Here is a 24435-nt window from a genome sequence, read left to right on the forward strand (position 1 = left end):
TATGTAAATTACATCCTAGACAACACAATAATGTTTTAAAAACGTATTCAAAAAGTATATATTGGATGTTCTGTACTTTAAACACCGGATTAAAACGTCGAATATTTTTAACGAAAAATTTTGTTTTTACTCTTTTGAATTTTCCAAAAATGTTAATTTTAATGACACAACAGAAAATTGGAATCTATTAAAAATATTAGACGAATGTAAGTAAACAAAATAGAGTTAATTCGCCAATGGCATGTGATTAAATTGTTTACTTTTGGAATACTTTATCTAATTAATTACACTTAATTTTCTGATAAGAGTAACTACTTTACCTACTTAAATTTCTATAAGTAATAAATATCCCAGATAACAGAGAATACAGAAAGGATTCTTTTTTTATTTTTCTAATTATGAAATAAAATCCTTTTTCTTCTAATTCAAAGTTGCTTTATTGAAGAATTTTTGCTCAAAGAATTTTATCGCAGTGGACTTTTTGGGAAGATAAAAAGTTAAAGGAATTTTTAGAGGAAAAAATGTAAAGCATAACATAAAAATCCAGTTATGTGAATCATCGGTGATCAAACCAATCTACAAGTATTAGTTTGTTAATGTGATTAGCATTTGCCCTTTAAAATAGTGGTTCTTAACCGGAGGTGCGGAAAAGCATTTCTGGGTTGCGACAGACGTGTCTAAATTCTTAATAGCAACAACTGCTTGTGAAAAATTAATAAACTATTGTTTGTTAGAGTTGTGTTGATGCAAGTTGCATCTCACTTACAATATAGAGACGGTAACTTTGTCAATGTTACTTTTTCAAACATTTTGGCCATCTTGCGTTCAAACGACAAAGCTTCAACAGTGACAGTGTATACGTCGGAGATTCCCACTCCTTCCTTTCTTACGTCTGTCTCAGCGCATCTCAGCCATAGATATAGGATCTTTAGACTGACAATGAGCTATCAAGAAGTGGAGGTAAGGCTCAGGTAGAAAAAAACTGTGTCTGTGACCGTGCGTTCTCTCTCTCTCTCTCTCTCTCTCTCTCTCTCTCTCTCTCTCTCTCTCTCTCTCTCTCTCTCTCTTCGCATATGCGTACAAAATGTACATTGCTGTGAGAGAAGATTGAAAGAGAATATTAAGCATTTTGATATTGAAATAGAACTTGATACACGAATCAAAGTGATCATGAGCATGTTTGTTGTACCGCCCACACTATCTTTCTGTTTGCCGCATGAACAGACAAGCCTCCTAGCATAATCTCTGTTTACAGAAGCAATAAAAATAATATTCGTCTAAAAGCGGAGGCGACGTGGAATTACCCCACGACCAGTCGGAAAAAAGTTGAGACAAAACGGAGGAGACGAAACGGAGGCTATTCCTAGTACGAGAGATACGGCCATTCGACATCAGTTTCCGGATACATAAAAACGCCATTAACGGTCTGCACGATTGCCGAATTTGAGCCTCGCGCCGGAAACGTCATAGGCGCAGAGCGACAAGGCGACGCGCACATTGCCAGGATCTAGCCGACTAATAACAGCCAATGCGGAAGCGGCCGCGGCGATAAGTGGGACGCGACACCAGGGTGCCCAGGTGTGGCGATTTAGAGCCAATTTGGCTATTAGTCTTCCTTGGTGGCGATATGATTTTCAGATTTGGCGACTGGCTATTTTCTGGCTACTGATTACCCCAATAGGCGATTTTGCGGCTATCGTAGCATTCGTAGCTAGTCTCGCTCTCGGTCCTTGCAAATACGCTTGGCGCGCGACCGCCGTCTAGCGTCATCAACGGACTTCCACTAGTCGGGCACTAGTCCCTGTTGCAGTTAGAACACGTGCAATCTTGCTAGCTAATTAGAGTCCCGACGCAGTGGTGTCAGGCCGTGGGATTTTTTCGCGACCGAAGTTGGTGATGGGGATACTCGCACAGCGAAAAACACTAGTGATTTTCGCTGTGCGAGTACTCGCGTCGCGAAAAAATCCCACGGCCTGACAACACTGGTCCCGACTATTTTTGGGTGCGTTCCACTTAACGACCGCAACGCCCGCGAGCATTATCTGTCTTTGTTTAACTTCAGGCGAACAACAAGGATGAAATGATTCCGCGGGCGTTGCGGTTGTTAAGTGGAACGTACCCTTTGTAAGCTCGATTGTATTTTTTTTCAGACAAGACAAAAGAGTCATGCTTATCAGTTCTGTTAGATTTAGATTCATAGGAATCGTTTCAACTGGAAGCATTTGTTTAAAAATTGTTTATAACGATAATGAAAAAATCAAAAGAAGAAAAGGCTGAGAAACCGCAAAAAATTCGAATTTTCAATTACAATAGTAATTGGGAAAAAGAATCGTGGGCACAAGGTAAGTCAGTCTTTTATTTTATTGTTACAAAATTTATTATTTCATTTTATTTTATTAGAAATTTTCTCTCTGACGATTTTACAAATTTTTCTTGAAAAGTTCAAATTATTTATACCTGAATAAAGAACTTTAGAACATATAATAACCAATATTTAAAAAATGATTTATATTGAGAATATCACAAGAAAAAATATTTTTTTTTAATTTACCGCAATGAAAGTTTAGACAGAGAAACAGGTCGAATTATATTTTTTTCTTTTATTGTGTATGTATACATGTATGTGTAGTTTCTAACCTAAAAGTAAAAACCACCCGAAGACTGATTGGTATACTAATTTAGATAAAATGTATTAATTAATGTATGTAATTAATGACTTAGTATGTACAGGGTGTTGCGTCAACATACATGTCAGTATTAAGATTGCCTACTCGACAGGCGCACATGGTGCTACACAACTGCGTACGCTTCGGCATTTCAGCAATATCTTACCGATATGCCGAAGCGTACGCAGTTGTGTAGCACCATGCGCGCCTGTCGAGTAGGCAACCTTAATACTGACATGTATGTTGACGCAACACCCTGTACATATATTATTATATAAATTCTATTTCTAGGTTGGCTGACCAAAGCCGAATATAACAGAAATGATTTAAATCAAGCCTATTGCAAAGTTTGCTTTAAAACGCTGCGAGCTCAAGCTAACGATTTGAAAAAACACAGTGCAGTACCAACTCATAGTACTGCAATGAAAAATGTAAATATTAACATGCAAAAAACTATTGTCTCAATGCGCAATGTGCAATTCAAGAAAGAAGAAAAAGAGAGAGACTTAAAGATTGCAGCATTTATAGCATCTCATACGAGTATTAGAAATATTGATCACCTCAGCAATATTTTAAAAAGTTCATATCCAGAGTTCAAGAATTTTCAAATGCACCGAACGAAATGCAGTAACCTCATCACAAATGTAATTGCTCCAAATATATTAACCAACTTAATAGAAGATATTGGTGACATGGCATACTCTATGATGGTTGACGAATCTACAGATGTGTCAGTAACTAAGTATTTATGTTTATGCATTAAGTATTTTAGTTGTACAAAAAACCGGATAGTTACGGAATATTTAGGCATAATTCAAATTGAGCATGCGGATGCTAATTCTTTGCACAGCGCAGTTATTGAGTACAGTAAAGATATTGGATTAAATTTGTCTAAAATGATTGGCTTAGGTACAGATGGTGGAAGCAATTTATGTGGTAAAAAGCATTCATTGTTTACACTACTAAGATCAAAAAATCCCAATTTACAGTTAGTAAGATGTGTTTGTCATGCATTGAATAATGCTGCATCGGCTGCTGCTGAGGAATTCCCAGCTGCAGTAGAATTTCTTTGCAAAGAAGTGTATAACTGGTTCAATAATAGTAGTGTCAGAAGATCAGCGTACAAATTAACTTGGGATACAATGAACCAATGTGACAAAAGTAACAAAAATGATTCTCAGAAAGATTTTCATAAGTTTGTGAAACTATCTAGTACCAGATGGTTAGCTAGATTCAATGTCATAAGAGTAATTTTAGAACATTATTCGGAACTACAAACTCATTTTAATTTGGTTGTTGATACCGAAAAATGCTATACCTCAAGACTCCTATGTCAAATGTTACAGGATAATAGTAACTTTTTATACCTGACGATAATTAAGCCAATTTTATATGAGGTCAATGATGTTAACTTATCCTTTCAACGAGAGAATGTAGATCTTGGATTAGCATACGACGACTTAAAAGATTTGATAATTTTATTAGCTGGAAAAATAATGAAACCGTCTTTCTTAACAGATTTAAATTTGGTTATCGAATCTTTAGATAATGAATTAGCATTCTTACCAGTTAAAGATGCTGATTTTGGAATAGAATATTATGCTGCATTGACGTCGATTACTATATCTCAAGAATCTAAATTTGAAGTTGAAACACGAGCTTATAAATACATTAAGACCTTATGTGTGCAACTCTCTAGCAGACTACCAACAAATCTGGCCTTTTATAAAAATCTAAAATCAGTATCTCCAACAGTGTGTCTAAATCAAATACGTCCAAAGTTCAAGAATTTGCCTCTTCTTAAGCAATTTGTTGCTCCTGATAGTTTAGGTCTAATTGAAAATCAATACAATAAATTATTGAGCATTGATTGGACTAAAATTCTCGACGAGAAAGTGCTTGAAAATAGTTATGCATTCTGGCCTGCTTTGTACAATTTTAAAAATGCAGGTGGAAAATTTATTTTTCGTGAATTAGCATTGTTTATGTTAAAATTGTTATCGTTGCCTTCGAGCAACGCAGTAGTCGAGAGAGTGTTTTCAATAATGAATATTGTCAAAACAAAAATCAGAAACAGAATGTTGTTAGTCATGCTAGATGCGATTTTACGAATTAGATTACACTTCTATGCGAATAATACTTGTTGTTTTGGTTTTCAACCAACTAATGATATGCTGAAAGATTTTAATTACAAAGTTGTGTACAATTTAAATGATGCTGACGTTGAAAAAGTTATGTATGAAACTGAAATCGCAATTGGTAAAGTATTAGAAAATTTTGAAAATTCATGTAGCTTATAAGTAAAAATTACTTAATTTCTAGTAGAGTTCTATTAGAAATATCTAGTTTTGTAAGAATATCTAGTTTTGTAAGAATATCTATTATAGTTTATAAATATTTTTCTAAAATTTAAGAATATCTATTATAGTTTATAAATATTTTTCTAAAATTTATTAAAATAATGTGCTTTTTTGTGAAATATTCATAAATAAATATTTTCTAATTAAAATAATGCGTTTTCTTAAGAAATTACTATATTTTAACCAATTTTAATAAATAATTATTTGAATTATAATGTAATATTTATTTCAAATTCTAATTGTGCACTATTATGTTGGCTACAAAACTGGCGATTTACACCATTAAGTTGGCGATTTCTGGCTACGGAACGCTTGCAGATGGCGACACACTGCAATTTTATACTGGGCACCCTGCGCGACACCGCGGGATCTCGCAGAATCGAGGATCAATACACACTTGTGCTGTAAACGTGCTCCAAGCCGGTGAGACAACATCGGAGCCGACTCTATATTTCAGGATCAAAAGAAGACGTAGAGAAAAGAAGTTACGTATTGCGCCACTGCCGAATGGTGAGACGAGCGTCAGCAAAAAGATTGTAAAGTCATCGATTCCGTGATCGTACATGGGCGATGTCGAGACGAGAAAGATTTCGAGACGAAACAGATACCGTATCACCGGAGCTGTTAAATCTTTTCGTGTATCATTATCGCGCGGCATTGTCCGATAACTTAGCCGCTCTGCTTAACAACCCACGATTCTGTTACACTGAAGCACGCCAACGAGCTGCGTGCTATCTGTGCATTATACTAACCAATCTTAAAATACATTGTTAAATTTTTGTTGTTAATTGCCGCCTAATTATTATGTGATTTTTTCTCGCTCTTCCATATTCCAATTTCCCCCGTCATTGCCGATTCCGCGGATGAGTCGCTGGCTCTCGGTGCCATCAACGTTCAAGGCTAAGAAAAATCGCTTAATAATCATTGCGTGTAACGTGGAGAAGAGTGGCACGCTTTCTCGTGCCTGACGCTCAATTTTGATACGTCAATTATTGCAAATGTGAAATATCGTCTCAAGATAAAGATAAGCCATGAACGGACGGTAAAAAATTGTTTCAAACGAGTAAAATTGTCGTTACAGTAGATACATTGGTTTCTCTGAATAAAACGTTCCCTCTTCACTGTAAGCTTTGTAACCTTACTTTTAGATTGCCCCTTATATTTAGCCATCTGAATGAATCGAACAAAACAATGCATGGATTTGTAGGAACATAATAACAATTAATAAAAAATTATTTTTATTTATAGAAAAACTAAAAATTTGGAAATGTCGAGCTAAAAATGGAAATTTTGGAAACTTCTTTGCTGGATTCAATTGTTCTGAAAAATGAAAAAATAACAATTATACTTGAAATTACAATACACCATCAACAATTGAGAGAATCATTTTATAGATACTTTACTACGAGATATATTAACAAAGATCAGAGGTGGATTTTAGATCCTTTTTTATTTTACCCAAATTTGATAGACAACAGTTATTTATTAAAGAACGATCTAATTGAAATCCGTTCCAACGCACGTATTCAAATGGAATTCAAAAAATTGGACTTACAAGTAAACCTACAGAGGTGTCACTCACCAATTTTAATGAAATTTTGTATATGTGTAGAACTTTAAGAAATATTTAACACGTATTTTTTTATCGACAATAGTCCTCTTTGAAGGGTGAAAACTACCCCCTAAAAGTAAGGGATAGATTTAACATATTAGATGTAATAAGTTGAAAATTTTAAAAAGTAGAAGGTGTTAAGAGATTTTTGAAGTTGCTGAAACTAAATCTTATGTCAAAAATGTGAAATTCAAAACGGCCAATCCAATATGGCGTACAGCATATTATTTCGTAGCACCCCGAAAGATGAGGATCTTGTATCAACAAATTTTTTGCAAAAATTATAAATTTTAACATGTATAGCTGCTATATTGAAACCAGCATTTTGAATTTTATATTTTTAACACCATATTTAAAGTTATCGACCCAAAAATTAGAAATTTTAATTTTGTGATGACAAGAATTCTTAAAATTTACTCATTTTGATAAAAAAATAATAAAAATTTTAATGTAGTGGACGCCATATTGGATTAGCTATTTTGAATTTCATACTTTTGGCATGAGATTTAGTTTCAGCTGCCCCAAAAACCCCTTAACCCATTTTACTTTTTAAAATTTTCAACTTTTGTTATTTCATATTGGGAGTACAAATTAGTTCGATCCTTTTCCAAAAGATGGCTGTTATAAATGTGTGGAGGCGAAGATTCCCAACAAATACACAATATTAAGGAAAATAACAAAACTTTATCCAATAATGCGTCAGTCTTATTCTTTGGCTTAATTCAATGGCACACATTAAATCTCGTCTCTCTCTCGTGCTCTCTAACTGAGTGAATGACGCTGGACAAGCGCCTCCCCGCTCGCGCCAAGAATCGCGCACAAACTCTGTGCACTATTGTATGCAGCGTTCTGATTGGTCGTGTTGCTTGTCCAGTGGGACTTGTCCAGCCGTCTGTCGGCGTAATAAAAAGCCGCCACAGTACTCTCCCTCAAGTGACATGGTTCCTACTATGTCGCGAATCTGACACGTTTGCCTGGATACACCCTCGGGTTGCTAATCTGCGCGGTTTGAACGGGTGATGGCTTATTTTTCTCCTCCGATGTTGCCTCCAAGAACACTGGTTTCAGTCGATCCACCGAAATGTTGGTAGCTTCTCTTTTAACTAGAATTTTAAATATTTGATCACTAATTTTTTTGCTTACCGGATATGAACCTTTGTAAGGTGGCTCGAGAGGGCTTCTTAATTTATTCACCCTCACAAATAAGTGAGTGCAATTGTATAAGGTTCCGTGGATAAATGTCCTCTTTTTGTTATGGTGGGCTGTGGGTGTAGACCTGACGTTTCGCATGTGCTCTCGAAAACGTGATAAAAATGCTTGAGGTTCTGGCATAAAATCCTCGTTGAAAAATATTCTGCTGGCAAACGTAAGGTAATGCCGTAGACCAATTCTGCTGCTGTCGCTTTCATGTCTTCTTTAATGCTGATATGTAGTCCCAGTAGAACTATTGGTAATGCTTGCAACCAGTTTTTAGACTTTTGACAGCGGATTACGACTTTTAAAAAACGGTGCCAACGTTCAATGATTCCATTAGAAGCCAGGTAATATGTTGTAGTTTTTGTTCAAACACATCCCAAAAGGTTAGTCAGAGCTTTAAACAATTGTGACTCAAACTTTGTACCTTGATCAGTGGTAATAGTCTTAGGCGCGCCAAAACATGCAACCCATTAACAAATGCTTTGGCTACTACTTGTGCAGATATATCTTGGATTTGGACTGCCTCGGGCCATCTAGTAAACCTGTCGATCATTGTTACACAATAACGGTATCCTTGTATAACAGGAACTGGTCCAATTATATCTAAGTGTATGTGATCAAATCTTGTGTTTGGCACTGGAAATTGTTCGGAACCGAGTTGGTTGTGTCTGTGGATCTTGTTTTTCTGGTACTGTAAACAAGTTTTTACCTATTCGGTAATATTTTTGTTCATTGCTGGTCAAACAAATTGTTGTCCAATCATGTTGCGGACAACTCGTCCACTGGGATGTGCTAATCCGTGGATAACGTTGAATATTTTTTGTCGTAGACTTTTTGGCATATAAGGACAAACTTCTTTCAGAGAGACATCGCAATAAACGACGGTATCGAAGTTATCTATCTAAAATTTCCTCAGTTGGAGTAAATGCGTTCCGTTTTGCAGTAAGTCTTTGATTTCTTTGTCTGTGAGCTGTTCTTGTGCGAGTTCTTTGGTTGTAACGATGACTGACATGTCAATTGTCTCGACGCGTGACAGTGCATCGGCGACTGTATTGTCTTTACCTTTGACGTAGATGATTTCCGTACTGAATTGGCCAATTAGATCGATTTGTCTTAACTGCCTGGGATATGCTTTCGCAGATTTCAGTAAAAAAGCATAGATTAATGGTTTATGATCAGTTTTTATTATAAGTTTGCGACCTTCTACCATGGATTTGAAAAATTTGAGGCTACTGTATATAGCTTGGAACTCGCGATCATAAGTGCTGTAATTCCTTTGTGTTAGGATAGACTTCTTTGAAAAGAATCCGAGAGGTTCCCAGCATCCTTTATAATATTGCTTCAGAACAGCACCTATTGCTGTGTTTGAGGCATCTAATTTAATTGCCAATACCGCGTGTTTTCTAGGGTGAGCTATTAAGGCTGCATTTATTAGTTGCTGTTTGCAGTCTAAGAATGCTTTTTCTGCACGTTCGTTCTAGATTATCGGGCGTTTGTTGTTTCTTCTGATGTTAGTCAAATATTTGTGAAATGGAGCTTGTATGCTAGTAGCGTTAGGAATAAATCTTCTATAAAAGTTTATAAGAAACGTTTTAGTCCGCTAATATCTGTTGGTTTCTCTATCTTGTTAATTACTTCGACTTGTGTGTCCAAAAGTTTGATATCTTGACTACTTATGGTGTAACCTAAATAATCGACTTCTTTGCCAAAGGCGTATTTTGCCAGGTATGGATAGTCCATTATTTTGTAGGTGTTGGAATACCTCCCGAAGATGTAGACGGTGTGTTTCCAAATTCAGTGACGCTATTAAAATGTTGATATAACAATGACAGTAATCCAAATCTCTAAGTACACAATCCATAAGTCTTTGGAATGTTTGTGCAGCGTTACGTAGGCTAAAATGCATTACGTTATATTCGTACAATTCTAATGGTGTTATTACTGCTGTTTGGACGGTCTTCCTCGGCGACGGGAATCTGGCGATACGCTCTTGTCAGGTCTAATGTTGTAAACGTAGTGCATCCTTCTAAGTTGTGTACGAAATCGTGTAGATGTGAGATTGGGTACCTATCAGGTATTGTGATTTTGTTTAATTGCCTATATTCACCACATATTCTCCAATCGCCTCCTTTTTTCGGCACTAGATGCAATGGGTTAGCCCAGGGACTAGAGCTGGGTCTACAGATCCCTGCATCAAGCATGTGTTGTATCTGCAAGCGCGTTGAGTGTAATCTTTCACCCAATAGTCTACGTGCAAGTTCTACAACTAGTGGCCCTATGGTAATAATGTGATGTGTTAATCCATGTTTGGGTATTTGAAAATTTGTCGGCTTGATAATGTTGCTGAAATGTTGTAGAAGATATGCAAAAGAGTTTGTATGATCAAAGGTTGTAATTCCCCCAATTTAAGATTCTGATATTACGCCGTTTGCCTTGGAATTTATTCCATCTCGTAGTAGTTTGTGTTTTAAATTGACCAACAGTGTGCTAGAAAATTTGCACCGATTATAGCTTATTTTATGTCTGCTACTACAAACATCCAGTCTAGCTTTCTCCGCAATCCTAGATTTACATGGACTAGTTTCGATTCGTACGTAATTGTTAAGTTGTGATTGGCAGCGTATAATTTATACATACTTAATGTAGTTTTTCCTTTGACTGCTTTCTTTGGTATAATGACGTCTGCTCCAGTGTTTATAAGATAACGCATCCTGTTTTGTCACGGTTAGACGAAATGTTTTTGCGTCGCCTGCTTCTGTCATCTGACTGGACGACGCGGCTGGTTTTCCGCGTCAACGTTCTTTGCAAGTGGCTTTTTCCAATCGCATGGCTGTATGTATCTGTATGCTTTGTTCCCGAATTTCCAATGATAGTACCATGTTTTGGATGCTCTTTTACGTTTTTAGGATCTAATTCTGCTCTTGCGCCTGTACCCGTCGCGTGCTCTGCTTCTAAATCTGCTCCGCTGTTGTATTTCGCACAGTTCGGCCACTTGTTTAGTCAATGCATCCTGTATTGCATGACCTTGAATTCGCTGTACATTGCAGCTTCTTGCACGGCTAGTGCTTTGGTGGCAACGCTAACCTCTGCTACGCTCGCTTTAGACATCTCTATGATTTTATCAGCTTAGAGTGCTAATTTTATCAAATCTGTGACTTCGCTAATGACTAAGATGCTACGTATGTTATCCGGTAGTTGTTCAAGGAATAGTGTCCTGAGTACCGCATTGGTACATTACCCGCCGGGCAAATTCCGCAGCCACTGCAGAAAGATTGAAGGTCTCTCGTCTGCGAGCTCGTTTCCTCGTAACAGTTTCCGCAATTTCGACTCATTGGTCTCGGCAAATAATCCGATTATCTTCTACCCCTCCTTCAGAGTTTCGTACTTTTTTTCGGTTAGTGACGCGGCTATAATGTCTGAGACAAAGGGTTGTGCGTATTGGTCAAGGTGGATAATGACATACCTGTACTTTGTCTCATTCTTCGTTACTCTGGATATCGCAAACGCTGCTTCAACATGCGCAAATCACAGTACCGGGTTTTCCTTCCAGAACTGTGGCAGTTTTCCTAGACGTGGCGCGTTGATGGAGTCTGTTTTGGGTTCGCTGTTCGTTTGCTGAAATGCTGGTTTGTCTCCGCTAAACGAGGATTGATCCAAGTTTGGTTCACCCGCTGATTCGCTTCTCGATGGTGTGAGGTAACGACATTGATTGATTTTCTTTTTCACTTGGTTGGATAGAGGTCAGCTTTCCACGTGGTTCGATAAGTTAACTCACGCGTTGTATTTAGTTTGCTGTAGCGCGTATTCAATAACAAAGTCACCAATATATGTGGGGGTTCCCAACATATACACGATATTAAATAAGATAACAAAACTTTATTCAATAATGCATCAGTCTTATTTTTGGCTTAATTCAATGGCACACATTAAGTCTTGTCTCTCTCTCTCGTGATCTCTAACGGAGTAAGTGACGCCGGAGGAGCGTCTCCCCGCTCGCAAGAAATGCGCGCGAACTCCGTAGTATTGCATACAGCGTTCTGATTGGTCGTCTTGCTTGTCCAGTGGAATTTGTCCAGCCGTCTGTCGGCATAATTGAAAGCCGCCACAAATGTGTCATAGTGATAGCTGATTTTTGTGGTTTCAGAGAGGTTAGACATCTATCAATAATATTCAGTACATTTTGTTTTGAGTTTCATACACAACACCTGTTTTATACTGTGTTGAATATGTCAACTTTTGTGTTAACTAAGCAGAATTTGCGGGTATTGTATACTATGTGCTGCTACAACCTGGCAAACCCATTACGGGCCATCAGTATAGGCTGCAATTGATTCGTTTGAGCTGTGCATTACGAGAAAAACGGCCGAAATACAAGCAAAGACAAAGTTATTCTGCTGCATGATAACGGCCTCATGTCGCAAAAGTCAAAACTTATTTAAAAACGCTCAAGTGGGATATTTTAGCGCACTTGCCGTATTCGCCGGACATTGCTCCATCTAATTACTGGTTGTTCCGACGCATGCAGCACGATTTGGCAGGACACCGGTTCACTTCTTTTGCAGAAATCAAAAATTGGCTCCTAACTTGGATTGCTTCAAAAGACAAAATATTTTTTCGAGATGGAATTCGAAAAATGTCTGAAAGGTGGGAAAAAAGTAGTCAGCGATGGACAATACTTTGATTAATGTGTTTATTCAATTTGCTCTGAAATAAGTGCATTTTTGACCACAATAAAACGGACCGAACTAATTTGTACTCCTTATATTATAGATGAAAACAGGGCAATATGGCACCCATTTCTATTTTATTAAATAATTTTCTTTATAATTAATATTTTCTATTAAAATTTGAACAAAAACATTTGTCAGAGTGTTGTTTGACAGGTTCTAGACTCAAAGTAATAAAATATTTATTATTTAGGACGTGATTTATAAAAATCTAATGCACTGCATAATCGGTGGAAGAAGAAAAGTGGTTGTAATACGGCTATCCAGAAAAATAATTTAAAAAAATTAGTTTAGTTTAAAATCAACACAGTATTTTGTTACAAAATTAAATATTTTTATTTTTCCATTGTTTAAAATTTTCCTGATTTAGAATTTCCTTTCAAAAGCTTTAGAAGTATAATTAGAAATTTCATTAAGAATATCATTTTATCTCTGTTTAACATTAAACAACAAGCATAAAATAATGTCTATAATATTTCTAAACACCACTCGTTAGAATGACAATCAATTTATTGAAGAAATATTTCGAAATAAAAATTTTGCTTAAAAAACGATATTAATAAAATTCTACGTTATTGTTTTAACTTTGTATAACTCGAAATGTTTACGGCCAAATAAAAAATTAAATAATAATAAAATAATAAAAATGAAAAAACAATGTATGTACCTTCGTGTGATAATACACTCACGTTTAAGAATAATGAGTAAATGTATGTAATTAAAGGTTAAAAATGTACCTTGAAAAAGTTTAGAAGTGCTCAAAAGTAAAAATGCCTTATAATAATTGTTAGTCATTATGTATTGGCATATTAGCATCATTAAAAAACGGCGGGCTACTAAACGAATAACTCCATAAGCAATTGTTAGAATACGTCATCTAATAACGGAAATAATAGGGTAGCCATATTGTTGACAATAGCCATAATACCCCTTTCTCCAAAACAAAATAAGTATCTGGACGCCGTATTAAATCGGCCATTTTGAATTTCATACTTTTGACATCAGATTTAGTTTTAACGACCCCAAAAACCTCCTAACACATTTTACTTCTTAAAATTTTCAACTTATTACACTTAATATGTTAATTCTATCCCTCACCTTTAAGGAATAGTTTTTACCCTTTAGAGTGGATTGGTGCCGACAAAAAAATACGTGTCAAATATTTTTCAAAGTTCTACACATATTAAAGTTTCATTAAATTCGGTGAATGACACCTCCGTAGGTTTACTTGTTAGAACAATTTTAGTGTGAACAATTCGAACGATATCCAGAATTAGCAAAAGTTGCATTACAAATACTTTTATCTTTTGCCATCACATATTTGTGTGAAATGGTATTTTCATCCTTTTTATACATTAAAACCAAAACTAAAAATCGTCTTAATCCTTAAACACGTAAGTGGATCTGATAGACCCCATATGAAGTTTTGAACGCTTGCTATGTGAAAACGGAATGAGATAGGAGGTTTAGATCAAGACGTAAAAAAAGTTTGAAATCTCCTCTTTCGATTGATATGGTTGATCAACTTTTTTGGTCAACTAGAATTTGAACGGTACGGCAGCAAAGTTTTGTTAGGGTCGATGCGACCCATATAGTGTTAAAGTGAAACTCTTTTTGTGAGTATTTTACATAAAAAAGCTGGACAAAATACGTTCGAACAGGTCGGTTTGAGGATGTTACTCGCATATACTCTGTCTAAAGTTGAAATATTATAAAATGCTATAGAAAAGGGAGTTTTTCCGAAGTATATCATGAAACACATCAATTTTCAATTTTAGACACGATTTAATCAAAAATACCTCATATTCCCTTGTTACATAAGTACATTTTTTAATAGAAAGAACAATAATATAATTTTTTTTAAGTATGAATCTTTTGCTTTGAAACGCCTTATTTGAAAGTCCTTAAAAGTTTTTTGTTGCAAAGATATAATTTTTTGAAGGAAAAGTGGATTTTTTACCAATTTCTCATTTTTACTTAATGGTTTTTCTTTTATAACTTCACAATAAATTATTTTTTGGCAATGCTGATTGTTCAGTCACACTCCTGAGATTTTAAACTTTTGTTTAAAAAAAAAAATCGTACAAAAGTATTGATTGTAATCAAAGTTATAGATTCTCAAAGTTGTAACAACGCATACAGATTGCATAAGTTATTCCCAGTGAACACCAGCCGGAGGCCGCTGTTCGGCTTTAAAAAACAGAAGGCGCGCTCGCGCCTATCTAAACGCTGCCACAAAGACGTCGCTAACGGCCGAGGACAGCCGTTAGCATGAGACAGACCCGTGCGCGATACAAGACCGCGCGCACGCGCAGCACCGACCAGCCGCAGAAAGAAATCCCCGCGAGAAGCGCGTCTGTACCAGTAGCCGCGGAGGAATCCCGAGATAAAATCTCGAAGAAGAGCGAAAGCGCACGAAAACGACCAAGCGCGCGAGCCAGGAGGTATAAAAGGCCTCCGCTCGCACACTCAGGATCCATTCCGCCACCTCGATTCTGACCCGAAATTCCTCTGGCCAAACGAGCGGTAAAAGTTCTTTGCCGCTGTCGAGGTACTTGGTGGCTCTGGGTGATCCCGAACAGAACAAGCCCCGCGACTTCGCGCCGGCTATTAAGCCGAGAAAAGGAAGACCGCGCTCCAAGCACAAATTATCGGGCATTTAAACGCCGCACCGAGCTATCTCGCGCGTCAGCGCGCCTCGCGCCCCGCTGCATACCAGTGCAACCGCGCCTCGAAGCTCAACCGACCGAAGTTCTCAAGAAGCTGACCCCGCTTCTGGAAATCACGAGATTCCCGCTCGGCTCTACGGCCAAGGCCGTTTGTAAATAAACTGTAAATAATCCACCGTTCTAAGTCATTGTATTCTTTTCCGCGCTTCGTTTTCAGTATTACCGCAATCTATACCTGTACCTAAATGTAAATATTCGGTTTTACACTTATTTATTATACCCTATGATCAGAAAGTACCGGGAATTTTTTATTTAAAAGTACCGCGCATGCGGGAACAGGTTTATTTTTTTTCTTATGTTGGTACGACCTTAAGACGCACATCTGTCAGGTTTTAGTGCCATCCGATCATTAGTGTCTGCCTGGCGTTTGTTTACATCAGTCAACTTTTTTCATTTTGCCGCATTTTACCATGAATAATTTTGTTGAACAAAGAGTTTGTTTGAAATTTTGTGTTGCGAACGAAATTTCGTGTGCCGATGCACTGAAAATGTTGCAAAAAGCATTTTGCGAATCTATTCTATCAAAAACAAGAGCATACGAGTGGTATAAAGACTTTAAAAGTGGTCGTACAGTGGTGGAAGATTTCCCTCGTTCCGGACGTCCATCGACGTCGAACACCGATGAAAACGTGAAGAAAGTGAAAGAAATGGTGCTTGAAAATTGTCATACCAGCTTAAGAGAGATGTCTAGTGAACTTGGCATTGCATATGGAACGGCACAGCATATTGTGGTTGATGTTTTGGATATGAGACGCGTGGCAGCCAGGCTCGTTCCGAAGGATCTGAATTTCTTGCAAAAACACCACCGAAAGACAATTGCTGAAGAGATGATTTCTGAAGCCCAAAGTGATCCAACCTTCATGAAACGGATAATTACGGGCGACGAGACATGGGTCTATGAATTTGACATGGAAACAAAGCAACAATCGTCCGAGTGGCGCTTCGAAGACGAGCCGAAACCGAAAAAACCGTATCAAAGCCGCTCAAAAGTGAAGGTGATGTTGACTGTTTACTTCGATTGCCAAGGCGTTGTGCACTATGAGTACCTTCCACCGGGCCAGACAGTCAACAAAGAATATTATTTATCCGTTTTGAAGCGTTTGAGAGATGCTGTACGTCGCAAACGGCCGGAAATGTGGGCCGACAATTCTTGGATTTTGCATGATGATAACGCACCATCGCACCGAGCCCGAATTGTACTGAATTATTTGACCAAACATCAAGTAAATACCATCAAGCAAGCACCGTATTCACCTGATATGGCCCCGTGCGACTTTTTTTTGTTCCCCAAGTTGAAGTTGCCACTTCGTGGAAAGAGATTTCAGTCGATCGAGGAGATCAAAGAGAATGCGACGAGGGAACTAAAGGCCATCCCTTTGTCGGCCTACCAGGGATGCATGGAGGACTGGGTCAAGCGTTGGCACATGTGTGTTGCTTCAGATGGATCATATTTTGAAGGAGATAAAATTAATTTGCCTGAAATTTAACTCTATTTTGTTTTATTTAAAAATTCCCGGTACTTTCTGATCATAGGGTATTACCGCGAACTACACTTGTACCGAAGCATAAATCCGTCAACCCGCGCTTGCTTCGTTTCTCTCGATCGCGGCAGCGCAGCACAAAGTTGTATCGAGTACACGACTTTGCAATAAACTCACACGCATATTGTCAAAACAACGTTTATTTTCTCTCTCTCGCCTCGAACCTATTGCGTTAGCCATACCGCGAGCTAAATCCGCGCACAGCAAAACGGAATAACGGTTGTTTCATGGCGCTCGAACAGGGACTGTACCGGTGGAGAGAAAATAAAAGAGCAAAAAAGAAAATGTGCCACTCGTGGATATACTTGCGGCGTCGAAGCGGACTGATCGAGGAACTAGAAAACCTCGGGCTAGACACCGAAGGCACGGTAGATGATCTCCGCCGCCGTCTGAGCGACTTCGTAGCTACGCACACCCCGATCAATTCTGCGACGTCGCGGATCACCGCGAACCAAACAAGTTAACACTATCCCCCGCCATCGCCCGCCACGCACCCACCGCTGACACCCCCGCCACCGCCACTAACTCTCGCACCGCAACCCCGCGACACAGCCGAAGAATCACCCGCTATGGCGACGTCCCAGATGCAAAAGTGGGGCCTACACTTCGACGGAAAAGACTCCTGGGGTTTCCTGAAACGCATCGCGGAGCTTAAAGACGCGTACGAGTACACTGACCGGCAAATACTCGCCGGCCTCCCAAAACTATTGAAGGGGGACACCCTGCTCTGGCTACGTAACTCACGAGAGGGTTGGGACACCTGGGCCGATTTCCTGGACGACTTCCGCGACCCATACCTCCCCCCCCCCCACAAGTCCGCGCCCATCTACTAGACGAAATATACGCACGCACGCAAAAGACCGGGAAAAGCTGCCTGAAATACGCAACCGCGCTATTATCTTTGATGCGTCAAGCGGGGGGTTCTCACGCGAAGAACAAATCGACTGCCTATACCGCAATCTATTAACGGACAACCAACTATATATCCGCCGGTTCGAAATACAAAGCCCCGCCAGACTGCTCAAGCTAGCCGCCGAGTTTGAAGATATCCATGAGCGGCGGCGCGCGCTTAGCGAAAGAATTAAGCCACGCGAAGTACCGATTACCGCCGCCGCTTACGACCGCACCGAGTGTTGCTGGCGGTGCAAGCAACGGGGACACACTTTGAGTGCCGCCGGCTTTCTCGTCGTTTCTGCTCACAGTGCGGCAAAGACGAGGTACTGACGCGAGACTGTTACCCGGCGGCGGGAAACGACACTCGGACCGGCGAGGCACCGGCCACCCCCCAGTCCACCGAATAAAATTTAACCCCCGGCCGCATATCTCCGTTCACCTCAAAACCCACTGGATAAACGCCCTGCTTGACTCAGGTTCCGAAATCTCGTTCATAAACAACGAGACCCACCAGCTAGCGAAAAAACTCAGTTTTCAGCCGCGATACGAGGCGATAACGATACACCTCGCTGACGGACAAGCGTCCATACTCCACGGCCAGATTCGCCTGACACTAAACATGAACCAGCGCCTCCACTGGCATACCTTTCGAATAATGCCGACCATGCAAAGCGACATTCTGATCGGCGTCGACCTGTGGGCGAAATTGGACGTACAAAAACCCGCTCCGCCCGCCCAGATATATAGGACAACAAAAGGCCACAACGCCACCACGGAACCAGACATAACATCAAGACTAGACGCAAAGAAGAAAATAGAACTACAGAACTTCCTAAAACTCGAGCTGCCACAATTCGAATCAGTAACCGGACCGACACACCTAACACAACACGATATTAAATTAAAGTCCGGAAGAGAGCCAATCAAGCAACGCTATCGCGCGCGGAACCCAGTAATGCAGAAAATAATCGACACCGAAGTAGAGAGGATGGTGGCTGAAGAGGTAATAGAGAAATCACAAAGTCCGTGAAGCTCGCTCGTAGTACTCGTCTGTAAGAAAGACGGGAAACAGGTTCTGCATAAATTTCCGACGACAAAACGACGCAACCGAACCAGACGCCTATCCATTGCCCCAAACTACCGCCACTCTTGAAAAATTACGCGGGGCACAATATCTTTCGAGACTGGATCTAGAGAGCGGTACTGGCAAGTACCGCTCACCGCTAACAGCAAACCGATGACCGCATTTACCTTACCAGGGAAAGGCCTATTCCAATTTAAAGTGATGCCATTCGGGCTACACTCCGCACCCGCCACCTTTCAAAGACTGCTAGACTCGGTCCTGAAACCCGATTTCGAACCAAATGTTTTCGTCTATCTGGACAACATAATCATAATTAACCAAACGTTTGAGGAACACTTGCGAACCCTCCGAGAAGTATTCCGCCGGCTACGCGAAGCAAAACTACGCATCAACAAAGAAAAATGCCACTTCTGCGTGAACCGATTAAAATACCTCGGCCACATAATCGACCGAAACGGAATCAGAACCGACTCGGAAAAAGTAAAAGCCATAACCGACTGGCCACAACTAAGAAATGTCAAACAAATACGACAATTTTTGGGATTCGCTTCTTGGTACCGACGCTTTATCAAAAACTTTGTCACCACGGCCGCGCCGCTAACTACACTGATGCGCAAGAACGCACGCTGGCAGTGGAGCCACGAGAAAGAAACCGCGTTCCGCACGCTTAAAGAAACACTGACAGCCGCCCCCGTACTAGCTTGCCCAGACTTCACGCGACGGTCCTTTCTGCAAACCGACGCTAGCATGACGGACCTGGGGGCCGTGCTAACACAATACTTCCCGGAGGGAGAACGCATATTAGCATACGCCAGCCGAGCGCTAAACCAGGCCGAGAGAAATTACAGCGCGACCGAATTAGAGTGTCTAGCAGTAATATGGGGCATACGCCGGATGCGAGACTACCTAGAGGGATACCCGTTTACAGTGATCACGGATCACCAATCTCTCAGGTGGTTACATAAGCTCGACTCACCGACGGGACGCCTCGGACGGTGGGCATTCGAGTTGCCACAATATAACCAGGAAATAAAATACCGAAAGAGCACGCTAAACCATGTCGCGGACGCGCTGTCCCGCCAGCCAACAACCGCCGCCGCAACCGACGTACCAGGATGCCGCTGGTATCAACGCATAATAACAGCCGTCACGCGAAACCCCGCCTCATACTCAGATTATACCATACGCGACGGGAAGCTATACAAACACGTACTGCACGACCTAAACTTCAACGAGACCCCCATAAACGACCAGTGGAAGCGCTGCGTTTCCAAGCCGGAAAGACCGCGAGTCCTACAAAACTACCACGATGTTGAGAGAGCAGGGCACCTAGGCATCGCAGAAACGATCGTATGAATAGCACGGATATATTACTGGCCGGGGATGTTCCGCGACATTACCGGATACGTAAGAAACTGTGCAACATGCCTGGGACACAAAGTCAAACAGAGAAAACCGGCCGGGAGGTTACACGTGATAAACATAACGCGACCCTGGCAGCAGGTCACCCTAGACCTGATAGGTCCCCTCCTCCGCTCAAAGCAAGGCCACACCTGGCTACTAAATATGCAAGACCGGTTCTCGAAATGGGTAGAGTTGCGTTCATTACGTCGAGCCAACGTAGAGCGACACATCGCGGAAGCGGTAATCCTCAGACACGGACGGCCCGAGATCATACTATCTGACAACGGAACGCAACTAAAGTCACGACAACTAAAAGACCTCCTCGCGGCCTTTAACATAAGACACACGTTCACCCCAGTGCACTCGCCGCACTGCAACCCGGTAGAAAGAACGAATCGAACGATAAAAACAATGATTGCCTAATATATAGGAAAAAACCACCGAAATTGAGACGAAAAGTTACCGGAGTTATAGTTCGCTTTCAACAACGCAAGGCACGACAGGACAGGCTACACCCCTGCGCTGCTGAACCTCGGACGCGAACTCGATTCTCCGTGCGACGCCAAGCGACCGGCAACCGGGCCTGCCGCACCGCTAAACGCAACGCGCAGACACCTCAAGGAGGCCTACAAATTCGTCCGCGTCAATCTCGCCCGCGCGTTCCAACGGCAACAAAACTACTATGACTTACGCCGACGACCGTGGAAACCGAAAATAGGAGAATGGGTATACAAGCGAGAATACCCGCTCTCGAACAAAGCCGACGCTTTCAACGCGAAACTTGCGCCGAAATTCCGAGGCCCCCTCGAGGTGCGCAAAATCGTATCACCCATCATCGTAGATTTAAAAGACCGAAGCGGCCGTTGGTACAGACACATCCACGTACAAGATTTAAAGCCGGCGACGCGTGCCGTTCCCGCCAAAAAAGGAGAGATGGAAACCAAAACAGAAACCGTGGGCAGCGAGACCGAGAGGGGACGACCAAAACAGCGCAAGCAAAAGCGAGAGCGACAACCCAAACATGCAAACAAAAGAATAGATAAAGGCACTCGGAATTAGAAAGATAACATCTCCTCACTCGAGAGCAAATCATCAGCAAGGATGGATCGAACCGAACAACAAGTGATCGATGAGATCAACGCGCTGCTGGGCGAAATGAACAAGGAGTACGACCCCGCCAATCCAGGGATCAACCCAGCCTGGAACGCACGGCGGACGGCACCTCCTCCACCACCAGGATCGAAAGACGTCTCCACGCCGCCGATCTGCGCCACCACCACCAAAGGGCACAAAAGAATCCCCGCCGTAGGACACATCCACGGCCGAGTGATCCAGCCATCAGACGCCAGAAACCGAGCCAAGATGGAGTGGCTGACTAACCCTCCGGAAGCACGGCCCCGGAGTAAGAAGCCACCACCAAAGCAGGAAGCACCACGCCCAACGCGGAACCAGACAGGGTGGTCGGACCGCTCCCAGCATCACCAATCGAGGTTGAGGTGGAACCGGTGCACACGATATACGTACCACACTTTGCGGTGCACTCAGCTCGCAAATGGAAAACTTTGTGGCGCGGTTGTGCTGATATGCGGCGGGGCGCGAAGTGCGCTGACGGCGCAAACGCGCGAGTTAGCTTGGTGCGGCGTTTAAATGCCCGAGAATTTGTGTTCAGAGCGCGGTCTTCTTTTTCTCGGCTTAATAGCCGGCGCAAAGTCGCGGGGCTTGTTCTGGTCGGGATCACCCGGAGCCACCAAGCCTTGGTGGCGGCAAAGAACCTTTACCGCCTTTGATCTCCGGGGTGATTGCAGATGGAAGCTACGTTCTTTCGAACGTCGGCTCTGTCGAGTACCTCGACGGCGGCAAGAAACCTTTACCGCTCGTTCGGCCAGAGGAGTTTCGGGTCGGAATCGAGGTGACGGAATGGATCCTGATTGTGCGAGCGGAGGCCTTTTATACCTCCTGGCTCGCGCGCTCGATCGTTTCCGTGCGCTTTCGCTCTTCTTCGAGATTTTATCTCGGGATTCCGTTCTTCCGCGGATGCTGGTATAGACGCGATTCTCACGGGGATTTGTTCCTGCAGATGGTCGATGCTGCGCGTGCGCGCGGTCTTGTATCGCGCACGGGTCTGTCTCATGCTAACGGCTGTCCTCGGCCGTTAGCGGCGACGTCTTTGTGGCAGCGTTTAGGTAGGCGCGAGCGCGCCTTCTGTTTTTTAAAGCCGAATAGCGGCCACCAGCTGGTGTTTACCGGGAATAACGTATGCTATCTGTATGCGTTGTTACAAAGTTGAAAATGTCTCCCAGACCCAAAAATGTGTTTCCATATTTTACAGGATCGGTGTGTTTAAGGGTTAATGCAAGTGATGATCTACGCTTGGCTCTGTCAAAAAAAGTAGCCTTGCTTCAAAACTATAATACAAGAAAAACAACAACAGTGTAGCCATTAATTTTGAATTTCAAATAGTTTTTTGTTTATATGTAAATGTTTTTTACATAATGTCCATATATGTATATTTTTGTATTTTCTCAATAAATATTAATTTGTCTTGCAATAAATTTATATTTTATGTCTTAAAAAAACTTATTTGCCAAGGGAATGCAAAAATGCATTTTTTAGTTGAAAAGGGTGCGGGTCACTAAAAAGATTAAGAACCACTGCTTTAAAGGTTAGATGTCGACTCGAGGCGTTATTAATTTTACTGATTAAGAATCATTGTTTTTGTATTCTATAACACACAAGTTCAAGTTCGTTCTGTGTAACGCATGTAACGCACCTATTTTGTTATAATAATATCATTATCAATGTAAAACAGTAATAAACGGTCTGCTTTTACTCAGAAAATTCCAATATATAGAGAAAAAGAAGGTAATATGGCACCGATTTCTATTTTATTCAATAACTTTGTTTATAATTAATATTTTCTATTGAAACTTAAATGATTACATTTATCAGAGTGTTGTTTGACAGATTCCAAACTTAAAGTAATGAAATATTTATTATTTAAGACGCGATTTATAAAAATCTAATACACTGCATAATTTGTGAAAGAAAAATAAGTGGTTGTAACATGGTTATCCGTAAAAATAAATTTAAAAAATTAATTTAAAAGAAGCACAGTACCTTGTGAGAAAAAATTATATATTTTTAATTTTCCATTGTTTAGAATTTTCCTGTTTAGAATTTTCCTGCGTTCAGAAGCTTTAGAAATACCATTAGAAATTTCATTAAAAATTTCATTTTATCCCTGTTTCACATTGAACAACAAACATAAAATGATGTCTCTAATATTTTTAAACATCGCTCTTTAGAATGACAATCGATTTATCGAAGAAAGATTTTGATATAAGAATTTCGCTCAAAAAACCGTATTTACAAAATTCCATGTTATTGTTTTAACTTTGTATAACTGAAAATGTATACTCGGCTGAATAAAAAGTTAAATAACAAAAAAACAGTGGAGTGTATGTAACTTTGTGTGCTAATACACTCAAGTTTGGGAATAATAAAGTGTATGTAATTAAAGGTTAAAAATGTACCTTGAAAAAGTTTAGAAGTGCTCAAAAGTAAAAATGCCTTATAACAATTGTCAGTCGTTATGTACTGGCATATTAGCATTATAAAAAATGGCGGGCTACTAAACAAATAACTCCATAAACAATTGTTAGAATACGTCACCTAATAATGGAAATAATAGGGGTAGCCATATTGTCGACAGTATCCATAATACCATCTTCTCCTCTAGTATTTATCTTTCCCAAAAAATTTCCTGTAAATAAAATCCAAATAAAACCAAAATTTTTTAGAAAACTCTTAATTTCCGGCAACTCTGGTTCCCACCACTGTTCTAAAATGATTCTTAAATGTTTTAAAAATTAAATATCTAAAGTAATTTTCACAAATCTACGAATATCATTACATTATACTATTAAGATATAATATCTCATTTACTTTTACCTCAGAGCTCAATTTTGAAGGTTTAACTTTATTATTTCAATACAACATACTTAAGATGTTATAATACCATATCCAATCTGCTTTTATTCAATCCTGTGCTACGCTTTTTCAATTATAAAAAGTAGAAACGTCGCGTTACTTTCGTTTTCGGTTGTATTTGAGAAAGAGCTCGGAATGTTAGTTAAAGGATAAGGTGCGTTTGATGAGTGAGTGGATAAAGAGGAGGGAGTGTGTGGGTGAGAAGAGCGAGGGGAGAGCAAGTAGAGTGCG

At 40.3% G+C, this 24435-nt stretch overlaps 2 protein-coding genes across 14 annotated transcripts in view; one reads left to right on the forward strand and one right to left on the reverse strand.

Annotated features, from left to right (window-relative positions):
- LOC105199486 (bone morphogenetic protein 1) overlaps window positions 1-24435 on the reverse strand; it is an 899375-nt gene that overhangs the window by 646379 nt on the left and 228561 nt on the right. The window lies entirely within an intron of this gene.
- On the forward strand, window positions 1585-4989 carry LOC120357961. Its single transcript, XM_039450101.1, has 2 exons — window positions 1585-2342; window positions 2958-4989. Exons 1-2 carry the CDS (start codon window positions 2249-2251, stop codon window positions 4964-4966), a joined length of 2103 nt encoding a protein of 700 aa, XP_039306035.1. The 5' UTR covers window positions 1585-2248; the 3' UTR covers window positions 4967-4989.

The sequence above is a fragment of the Solenopsis invicta genome, chromosome 5 (assembly GCF_016802725.1).
Source record: "Solenopsis invicta isolate M01_SB chromosome 5, UNIL_Sinv_3.0, whole genome shotgun sequence".
NCBI classification, from domain to species: domain Eukaryota; kingdom Metazoa; phylum Arthropoda; class Insecta; order Hymenoptera; family Formicidae; genus Solenopsis; species Solenopsis invicta.

Excerpts from the sequence above, each read along its gene's own strand:
- LOC120357961 (XM_039450101.1), top strand. The coding sequence starts at position 2,249 with ATGAAAAAATCAAAAGAAGAAAAGGCTGAGAAACCGCAAAAAATTCGA. Across the intron at positions 2,343-2,957 it reads AAAAGAATCGTGGGCACAAG|GTTGGCTGACCAAAGCCGAA; the intron begins GTAAGTCAGTCT and ends TTCTATTTCTAG.